The sequence below is a fragment of the Spermophilus citellus genome (assembly GCF_964194105.1).
Source record: "Spermophilus citellus genome assembly, chromosome: X".
Classification (NCBI taxonomy): Eukaryota; Metazoa; Chordata; class Mammalia; order Rodentia; family Sciuridae; genus Spermophilus; species Spermophilus citellus.
The window spans coordinates 693,772-704,797 of record NC_138190.1 but is presented as its reverse complement, the minus strand read 5'-3'; the positions used below and the strand labels follow the sequence as shown (position 1 = coordinate 704,797).

Sequence of the window (11,026 nt, the reverse complement as noted above, 5' to 3'; positions counted from 1 at the left end):
CTAAAAAATAAATATTAAAAAAAAAAAAAAAAAAGAGATACCTGTTAGTGTGCTAGGCGGGAAACAGTTCCCCTCACCCTATAAAAGAACTGTACCCCAAAGCCCGGTGTGCCAGTTCACCAAAGCTTCGGCTGAGGTTTTGCTGTGCACCCGCAGGCGCCTGTGTATTAATAAACTTGCCTCTTGCTTTTGCAGCCAGTGTGACGCGTAGTTCTCTTTTGGACGGGGGATTTGAGGGTCTTTCATTTGGACCTCCAAATGATACCATGGTTACTGGTGAGTTCTGCCTTCCCACATGTTGACGTTTGAACATTGGAGGAGCACGCCGAAGCAAGCATATAAAGCAGGGTTTATTTAAAAAGGGGGAACACAGACTTTTCCTGGGGGGGAGAAGGGGCCATAACTGGTGTCCTGGTATCCCAAGAAGCAAGGTGTTCTGCCCTTTTTATGTGTCCTAGGCTTCCTCGGTTCTGTGGCCCTCTTCCCCTCATCTTCCTCCTTCCTGGGAACCTGACTAGGCCCAGGGATGCTCCTGAGCTGGTCAAAAGGTGGGAACCAGATGAGCTGAAGGGGGAAGGGCAGGGTAGAGCAGCTAAGGACAATTAATCAAACACCTTGTAGCTCCCTGTAGGGAGGGGCAATTCCTGGGACAAGCTGTTTTAGCAGCAGATTGGCTCAAGGGCAGAGTCTCCATAAGGGTGGAGGAAGGGCTCTGAAGGAACTAACATTTCAATCCCTCAGGGAACAGTCTCCAACTTGCCAGACTCATCAAAATTGGCCTCACTCCATTTCCTGTCTATACTGACTGCCGGTTTAATTCTGGCTTCACCCCAGGCCCTGCGTGCACAAAGGAGCAAGAGTCCAGCACCCTGGAAATTCCAAACACGGAGCCTGGTGGAGCCTAAATCGCACCAATTCTATGAGGGGGGTGGGGCTGTCCCAAGACCCCTAGAAGGAATTTTTAAAAAGGGGGTCCCATAGGCCGCCCTGGCTAGTCACCCTGCTCCGGCTCCATCCAGATTAAGCAGCTCCAGAAGCCCCAGTTTCACCTGGCGGTGGGGACCCGGAGAACCAGCTTCCCTGCGCCACTCTCCAGGCGGAGTAGGGAGGTTAATCGGATTAAGTGAACCACGGGGGTCCTGGAGCGCGCCCAGCAGCCCGTGGGCGGAGACGCCTGCGCGGGCGGGATCATGCCCAGGTCTGGGGTCAAGGTCCTGCCCCGGCGCCAGCACGCAGCCATGGGATCCACGCAAAGGAGTGCTCGCAGGCCCAGGGGATGCGCCTCGGCCACCGCCAGGTGCGCGGGACCCCTTAACGCAGAGCCACTCAGGCCTGGGGCGGGGACAAGCGCGAGACCCTGGGAAGGAAGCGGAGGTGCCCGGAAATGGCGGGTCACCAAAACCCAGCCCCGGGCGCCTTCTCTGCGCAGCTCGGAGAGCAGCGCTGGGGTGGGGCGAAGAGGGAGGTGGGGGGCCGAGCAGGAGGGAGGGGTCCGGTTCGAGCCGCGGAAACTGCGCCTGCGACGCCCCACCCCAGGGCCTCGGAGACTCGCCCCCCCACGCTGAGACCCTCGGGCCTCCGAACCCCTCCAAGACCGGTCGCTGCCCCCTCACGGCCTGTGTGCCCCACACCAGGTCGGCATAGATGCACTGGAGTGTCCCCCCACTAAGACCCGCTCTGCCCCTCCCTTTCGGAGCCGGGACCCCTCCCCATGGCCAAGTCCCACAATCTCTAAGGCACGTCCCCTGCCCCACGCTGACACGGCGGTGACACACCCCCACACACATTTTTTAAGACACGCAGCCCGATGCCCGTGTCTTCCCAATAAATTCGAAGCCCTCCATGTCCCGTCCTGGTCCCCACCCCCAGCCAAGGCCTGTCACACACTCTAAGACACAATCCTGCTCCTCCCCCAACACGGTCTTGACCGCGGCTGAGACTCCTGTCCGGTCCTCTTCCCATAAGGCCGTCTCGCCCCATCACTCCCAGAAAACCACCGGGTCCCGACTCCGGGTCCGGCTTGAGTCCCCCGCACGCCCCGCACCCCCTCCCTGATGCTGCTGGGGAACCCCCAGGAACAGTCTAAGCCACTGTTGTCCCGCTCCCGGGCCTCTCCCCTCCCTCCAGCACTGATGGTCCCTCCAACTCTAGGGCCGACACTGGACCCCTGCGCCGCCCCTTCCCCTTCTAAGTCACTCCCCAGTTCGCTCCTGGGCCCGTGTGCGTACCCTGGGCAGCTCCGCGGAGCCGCCCGTGTCCCGCCCCCAGCACGTCCAGCCCCCCACATCCTAGGGCACGCCCCTTGCGCCACCCCACCTTAATGCCTAGTCTCCCCCTAGACAGGCCCTGGTAGGGCGCGTCCCCTCCCAGCCTCAGCTCTGCGTCGCCCGCCCACACTGAGGCTCGCCCCTTGCCCCACCCCCGGCACGCCCCCTCTAGGACACGCCCCTGCGCCGCCCTCCACCCTGTGTCCCTCTAGAAAGGCGCAGGCCAGCTCCAGGGCGCGTCCCCCTCGCAGCCCCAGCTCCGCGTCGCCCAACACTCAGGCTGGTCCCTGTCCCACCCCCAGAACGCCCACCACCCCACTCTAGGACACGCCCCGTGCTGCTCCTGGCTCCCAAGTCCCCCATCCCGCCCCAGCGCAGCTGTGCACGGCCTTATGACCCCTCCCCACACAGCCCACTAAAAACCGCAGGGTGCGGACCCTTGACTTGTCTCCATCCCCGCCCCCCCCCCCCGCCACAGCTGGGTCCCCCTCCCAGCGCAAGGACTCGCGGGACCCGCTCCGGGTCCTCCAGTCCGCCCACTACGCCTTCGCGTGTCCCCGTCTCTCCAGCAGTGAGACTGGCCTCCGGTCCCCCACCCCCTTGGAGTACAAGATCTAGGGCAGCCCCCGCCCCTTCCCTCCGGCTACCCTCCCCTCCAACACACACACACACACACACACACACAGTGACGTCACAGTGACTCTGCCCTCCTGCCCTCCCTGGTTGCCCCACCCCCAGCGGGTCCTGGACCACCAAGTCCCTCTGGGTCCTGGGGCGGGTGGAGCTCAGGACCCGCCAGTGACGCTCCTAGTAGCCGCTGGGGCGGTGGGGCGCCTGTTCAAACGCTCAGGGACTCTCTTCTCTGCCGGCTGCACTGCGCTCTGGGGTTGCTGTGAATCCCCCATCTGTGGTTTAAAATCCTAGTGTCCCTGCGGTCCTGTCCTCCCAGTGCCCTGCCTGCCGCTTAGCGCAGCCTTGGCTCCGGGCACTGTGGGCCAAGGCGCCTGCCAAGCATCAGCCGCCTTCTGACCCCCCCCCCCCAGGACCCCACACGGCAGGCCCCAGGCTCTGAACCCCAACTCTCACCAAGTTCGCCCGCACTTTACTGAGAGTTGAGCTCAAAAGACCTTAACACAGAGGACCCATTTAGTGACAAAACAAACTCAAAGAGACCATGACTTGCACAATAAGAAAGGGTGTTTCCAGGGTCACCCTGGTGTGTTGGTAGCGACAAAAGTTCACCACAAATGCACTCAGTGATTGTTCCTTAATTTAGTGGTCAGAAATCTCCCAGGATTCAGTTCCCGAATGTCCAAAAATAAGTGGGAAAAAACAGAAAGTGCAAAACTTGTAAGTCAGGCATTTGTCACAGCACATTGTTACAACTGTTTTCTTTTGTTATGATTTCCCCTGTTAATCCTTTGCTGTGCCTAGATTATAAATCATACTTTATGACAGGCATCTATATATACTGGAAAAGTATAGTCTATATACGGTTAGGTACTAGCTGAACTTTCTACCTCCTCTGAGAGTTTTGGAATGTGTCCCCAGAGGATAAGAGGGGACCTCTGTGCTGTTTTCATGGGGTTGAAGTGGAGGGAACCTTCTTATTATGAGGGCTCAGGTTCTGATTGCTTGCCGAGAATCTCCAGTTTGGGTGCAGGGAGGAAATGGGCCTCTCAGCGTCATCTTGATTGTGTGGCCATTAGCAGTAGTGACTCCACCCTGGTTCCCTTTGGGTTGTTCGACCCCCGTGCAAAACCAGAGGCTTCCCACAGCTGGATAATTCTCTTGGGGCTCAGTTGGCATCATAGTGTTAGACCAGGATGCAAGAAAAGACCGCTGACTCCAATTAAAAGCAAATTAAAGCAAGCTGATTATTTCGACTGGCTGGGCTGCCTCTCCCTCCCAAAACGGTGGGAACAAGACAGCACCCCACCTTTCCTGCAGCCCAGCTTTATAGCCCAGAAAGTTGCACAAAGGGGGGTTACAGATAACAGAACTCTGACAAGCATCACACTAATGGTAGTTTACATTTTTTGCTGGCCCCAACATCAGAATTTATGAGGACCATTACAGCCTCAGAGAGGGTCGTTGTCTGGCCAGGGAAGGCCAAGGTTTATGAGGTGTCACTACAGTTTCAGAGAGGGCTGCTATCTGGTCAGAGAGCCAGGCATGGGTGAGTTCAAGGCATGGGCAGGCATTCCAAGCAGGTTCAGAATTTGCAGTAATTTATAGTAAAGCCGAAATTATCTTTTCATGCCTTTGTGGCGAGATGGCTCCCAATTTTAAGAAAAGATCAGGTTGGGTCTATCTATAGGAGTGCAGTTCAAGCCCTCCCCAGACCCCTGACATCTACATATGCATGGTGTATACTTTGCATGCCAAATCCTGTACATTTATTTTCTGCCTTTTGTTTTCCTCTGCAGGGACTCCACACTGCTTCTCCTCCTTGTATGTTGGCTTCTGCAGACCTGTGAGCCTAAATCACCAACCGCCTCCAAGCCAAACATCCTGCTGATCTTGGCGGATGATCTGGGCATCGGGGATGTTGGTTGCTATGGGAACCATACACTGAGGTAGAGTGCGGTTTGGGTGGTGGGGGGTGGTGCTGTGTGTGTGCAGTTTAGTGGAATAATTCACTTAAAATCGACCAGTGCAAATGAAATTTCTTAGTGCTGCGGAACTCAGCACCAAACATGATTCTCTCCAAGAGTAAAAACAGGGTCTTAACCCTCTCAAACAACTTGAGGCCGGGCTGAGTTTGTGAGGGTTTTCCTGGGGCTGCTGTAATAAATAACCCAAAACAAAGAGACTTAAAAGTAATCCCTGGAGGGCAGAGGCTGGACCAGGGTCCCCGGCTGAGCTCCCTGCACAGCCTCCAGGGGGCTCCTCCTGCCTCTCCAGCTCCTGGGCTCCAGGTGGCCCTGGGCGGGTGGCCCCTCACTGCAGTCTCTGCCTCCGTCTCCACGGGGCTCCTCCTCTGTGCCTGTGTCCCCTCCTCTGTCTCTGGGGAGGACACGGCCATGGCATGAGGGCCCCCTGACCCAGGAGGAGCCCATCTCAGGACCCTTCCCTACTGACCTCTGCAGACACCCTGTTTCCACACAAGGTCCCACTCACAGGTTCTGGGGTCAAGGTGTGGACAGGACCTGCCTCTTACAATGGTGTCCAGCCCCCTCCACGGGCTCCAGGGAGGCTCCTCCTGCCTCTCCAGCTCCTGGGCTCCAGGTGGCCCTTGGCAGAACAATATGGTGGCCCCTCAAAAGCTTAAGATTGAATCACAATATGACCCGGCAATGCCACCGCTGGGTTCAGACCAAAGGATTTGAAAGCTATGGGTCCAAAAGATACTCGCATATCCTGTGTTCACAGAAACCCTGATCCCCAGTATGACTGGAGACTAGGGCAAAAATGGGGGCCAAGGAGAAGGTCTGAATGGGGGTCTTTGGAGGACAGAGGATCGTAGAGAGTGTGGGGTATTTTCTTATTTTGGCTAAACTGTATGGAGGATTACACACAGGCTTGTAAAATTGTACTCTGTTCTGAGCCATTTATTCTCAGTGTTAGCAAATCACTAGAATTTTACCTCACATCCATCAGCATGCATCTTATGTATCTATCCATGACCGAGCCATCCCTCCACCCACCCATCTGTCCATGTTTTCATCCAGGCATCATCCATTTGTCTATCTGCCCATCCACCCATGTTGGATGGATAGATGGATGGATGGGTGGATGGGTGGATGGGTGGATGGGTGGATGGGTGGATGGGTGGGTGGATGGATGGATAGGTGGATGGGTGGATGGATGGATGGGTGGATGGGTGGGTGGATGGGTGGATAGGTGGGTGGATAGATGGATGGATGGATGGATGGGTGGATGGGTGGGTGGATGGGTGGATGGATGGATGGGTGGATGGGTGGATGGATAGATGGATGGATGGATGGATGGGTGGATGGGTGGATGGGTGGGTGGATAGATGGATGGATGGATGGATGGGTGGATGGGTGGATGGGTGGATGGGTGGATGGGTGGATGGATGGATGGGTGGATGGGTGGATGGATAGATGGATGGATGGATGGATGGGTGGATGGGTGGATGGGTGGATGGATGGATGGATGGGTGGATGGGTGGATGGATAGATGGATGGATGGATGGATGGGTGGATGGGTGGGTGGATGGATGGATGGATGGGTGGATGGGTGGATGGGTGGGTGGATAGATGGATGGATGGATGGATGGGTGGATGGGTGGATGGGTGGGTGGATGGATGGATGGATGGGTGGATGGGTGGATGGGTGGATGGGTGGATGGATGGATGGGTGGATGGGTGGATGGATAGATGGATGGATGGATGGATGGGTGGATGGGTGGATGGGTGGGTGGATGGATGGATGGATGGGTGGATGGGTGGATGGGTGGGTGGATGGATGGGTGGATGGGTGGATGGGTGGGTGGACGGATGGATGGATAGATGGATGGGTGGATGGGTGGATGGATGGATAGGTGGATGGATGGATGGATGGATGGATGGATGGATGGATGGATATATGGGTGGATGGGTGAATGGATGAATGGATGGATGGATGGATGGATATATGGGTGGATGGGTGAATGGATGAATGGATGGATGGATGGATGAATGGTTGAATAGTGGATTAATGGGAGGGTGGGTGAGTGGATGGATGGATGGATGGATGGGCGGATGGATGGTTGGATGGATGGGTGTATGGGTGGCTGGCTGGATGGATGGATGGAAGGACTGACAAGGTTCTTTACCTTGGTCCTACTGGTGCACTGGCCCAGATCACTCTCTGTGATGGGCCCATCCTGTGCATTGTAGGATGTTGAACAACATTTCTGGTCTCCACTTGCTGCTCACCAATAGCACCACATCCCAAAGTGGGACACCCCCAGTGTCTCTGCACTTTGCCAGTTGTCCTCAGGGGAACAAAACTGTCCTTATGGGGGGCCACTAGGTGGTCAGCTTTAGGCACATGAAGAACAAGGTCTGAGCTTTTATAGTTTCACTCCCACCAGATGCAGCCTCCTCCAAGGTAGAAGGGAAGAGACCAGCACCTGTCATCTGTCACTCTGTGGGGGAATTCCTTGAGCTCTAGGAGCTGGGTCACTGCCTTTGGGATTCGTATCTATAGTGAGATTCTCGATCAATTTTTGCACATCTGACTGCAAAAGCTCTTAGGTGAAGTGTTTCATCTTCTCTTTGAATTTTGCACCTGAGAAAGCTCTTCCTTCATCTCTTCCTTCAAACGTAATTTTGTTTGGGTCCATCTTCCTCCAAGAAGCCCTGTGATGTAACCACACAGTTATTGTGTCAAGAGGTCCCCATAACCCACTCTAAGAGGAGAATGTCACCAAGCAGATGTGCATTTCACCCACAACCCACCCAAGGTCCTGGCTGAGCCCAGACTGCCTCAAGTGGGGTTAGAACCCACCTAATTCCTGGCTGGACAAAAGCTTCTCACGCAGCCTGTGTTTATAATCACTGTTCAACAACTGTCATTCATCACCCCCCGAAAGTGAAATCAGCAAGGTGTCTGTGTGCCAGACCCCCAGGCCAAAGTCAAAATTCAAAATCTGCGGGCCCTTTGTTGCTTTGGCAACAGCTGAGGTGGGGGAGGGCTGTAAGAGGAACCGCCCAGGGTGAGCCTCATCTGCCCTTTGCAAACTCAGAGAGGTGGGCGCCCTAAGACAGGTGCCATGCATCCCCGGGAAGTTCCATGCTGGCCTCTTCTGGAGCCCAGTGTGTTCCCGTCCCTTTCCCAAGTGACATTCATCTGATTTGCTCAGGACCCCCAATATCGACCGGCTGGCGGAGGAGGGCGTGAGACTCACCCAGCACCTGGCGGCCGCCCCGCTCTGCACCCCGAGCAGAGCCGCCTTTCTCACCGGGAGATACGCCCTCCGGTCAGGTGGGTGTCCTAGGGATCGTGGACAGCAGCTCCGGGCTGCAGCCTGGACCCCATCGCCACTCTAGCTGAGTAGTGATCCCCGAGAGACTGGTAAAGTGAAGGCCAATGTGCCCTCTTGTCACCTTCCTGCAGTGTGTGCTCAGAACAGGGTATCCTATGCCCTCACCCCTCAGGACCCTCAGCCCCCAGTGGCTGTTAAAACCCACGCACAAAGTCGGGCACAGTGGCGCATGCCTGTCATCCCAGCGGTGGGGAGGCTGAGGTAGGAGGATCACGAGGTCAAAGCCAGCCTCAGCCAAAAGGAGGCCCTAAGCAACTCAGCGAGACCCTGTCTCTAAATAAAATGCAAAATAGGGCTGCAGACGGGGCTCAGTGGTTAGGTACCCCTGGGTTAATCAAATGGGAGTCACAGATAACCACGCACCTCTTCCTGAGGTCTAAATCATCCCTAGCTGAGCTGGGACACCCAGCACGCTGCAGGTTCTGTGGGAATCGTGCTGATACTCAGAGAAAAAAACAAATTACTCAGGGAAAAAAACCCAACACAAATGTCTGCATGTCTGGTGCAGGAGAAAGGTTCTTTTCCTTCCGATATTTTCCACGTACCAGCTGTTGTCTCATCCAATTGCCAGGTAGGTGCCCTTGGTAGGCTGTGCGGAGGGAGCCTTCTGGGATGGGTCGACCACCATCATTGGTGGATGAGAAGCAGATATCCGGTGATTGACAGGTGATAGACAATGCTTGATAGATGATGATGGTGATACCATCAATGAAGAAATACGTATTAAAGATGCTCAATTGATAGCAATCCTGTTAATAGATAATAGAAGAAGAGGTGATAGCTAATGATGGGCGATAGAGGTATATAGAGGTGACAGATGCATAATGCATATACAGGTGACAAATAAATGATGTGTGGATAGAAAGGGGATAGATGCAACATAATGATAGCTGGATGATAGGTAATGATAGATAGATAGATAGATAGATAGATAGATAGATAGATACTAGGTTGGTTCTCATGATAGGCAAGGTGTGTCCAACTTTTGCAGCTGACATTGGGGTGGATGGTGCTCTGTGGTGGGGTCATGCTGTGCACCATAGCACATTTAACAACCTCTCTGATCTGCACCCACTCCATACCCAGAGCACCACCTCCCACCTTCCCCAAGTGCTGACAGCCAGATCCTTGCCCACTGTCCCCTGGTGCCCAGAATCCCCTGTTCCTGGCAAAGGGAACGTGATCGGCTGTCGGCTCCACAGGAATGGACAACGATGAGTACCGGGTCCTCTACTGGAACGCGGGCTCCGGCGGGCTTCCTGCCAACGAAACCACTTTTGCAAAAATCCTAAAGCAGCAAGGCTATGCCACCGGCCTCGTAGGTATGCGGACGCCTGATTCCCCTCCCATCCAATTGTCAAGGGACCAATTTTCTCCAGAGGAAAAAAAACACTTTCATCCTTCTCGGCCTGTACCTGGCCCGGCTCTGGCACTCTCCGATGGTTTCCAGTTCAGAAGTTCTCATTGCAGAGGGTCAAGGTTCTTTGATATATTCTTGGTCCTCTTCTCTGGACCTGTCTATCTTCTTCAGCCTCAAGGAATCAGAAAGTTCTTCAGAGCCTGGCTCCGCCGCCTGTAATTCCAGTAGCTTGGGAGGCTGAGGCAGGAGAACCGCAAGTTGGAGGCCCACTTCAGCAATTTAGCGAGGTCCTGAGCAACTCAGCGAGACCCTGTCTCTAAAGAAAACACAAAAGGGGCTGGGGATGGGGCTCAGGGGTCGAGTGGCCCTGAGTTCAATCCCTGGTATCAAAACCAAAAGCAAATCCTGGCTGAGGTCACTCATGGCCTCTGCTGATTCAGGATCTGCTCTTTGGGAGGTTTTCTTTCCCCTGACCGCATCCAAATGGCCCCAAGGTTTTTTGTCCCAGGCCACGCATGCGCCCTTGGTGTGGCTGACCACCCACCCCCGCCTGCAGGAAAGTGGCACCAGGGCGTGAGCTGCGCATCCCGCGGGGACCACTGCCACCACCCGCTGAACCACGGCTTCGACTACTTCTACGGTCTGCCCTTCACCCTGATCAACGACTGCGACCCCGACAGGCCCCCCGACCTGTGGGTCAGCGTGGCTGCCCGGTGCAGCCGCTACACCCGCATCCTGGCTCTGGGCGTCCTGACGCTTGCCGCCGCCAAGCTCAGCGGCCTCCTCTCGGTTCCCTGGACAGTCGTCGGGGGCGCGGCCGGCCTCGTCTTCCTCTTCTTCATCACCTGGTTCTCCAGCTGTGGGTTCGTGCGTCGCTGGAACTGCGTGCTCATGCGGAACCACCAGGTCACCGAGCAGCCCATGGATGTGGGGAGCACCACCCAACGGATGCTGCAGGAAGCCACGGCCTACATCCAAAGGTGGGGACCCTCACGATGCGGGGGGGGGCAGTGGGCAAGTTCTGAGCCGTGAGCTACTCTGGGGTCCAATAGCAGCAAGTGTATTGGAAAGGTCCAATTTCACACTTCATTCACAAATGAAAGGAAGCTATCCTTCTTCATGGATGCATAGTATTCCATGGTATATATGCTGCAGGATTTTTTTATGGAGTCACTTTTGCCCACGTCTGTCATCCTAGCAGCTGGGGAGGCTGAGGCAGGAGGATGGCAAGTTGGAGGGTAGCCCCAGCAACTTGGCGGGGCCCTAAGAGACTCAGTGAGACTCTGTAAATAAAATATCAAAAGGACTGGGGGATGGGACTCAGTGTTGAAGCACCCCTGCGTTCCATCTCTGGTGCTACAAAAAAAAAAAAAGAAGAAGAAGAAAAAGGAAAGGTCCGAC

At 55.4% G+C, this 11,026-nt stretch overlaps 1 protein-coding gene across 1 annotated transcript in view; it reads left to right on the top strand.

Annotated features, from left to right (window-relative positions):
• The first annotated feature begins 840 nt into the window (after positions 1-840).
• LOC308638962 (arylsulfatase D-like) overlaps positions 841-11,026 on the top strand; it is a 15,934-nt gene continuing 5,748 nt past the window's right edge. Inside the window, 5 exon segments of the mRNA XM_081276890.1 lie at positions 841-1,297; positions 4,697-4,846; positions 8,083-8,204; positions 9,468-9,587; positions 10,182-10,605. Of these exon segments, the coding sequence (XP_081133016.1) occupies positions 1,191-1,297; positions 4,697-4,846; positions 8,083-8,204; positions 9,468-9,587; positions 10,182-10,605 (923 nt within the window). The 5' untranslated portion in view covers positions 841-1,190.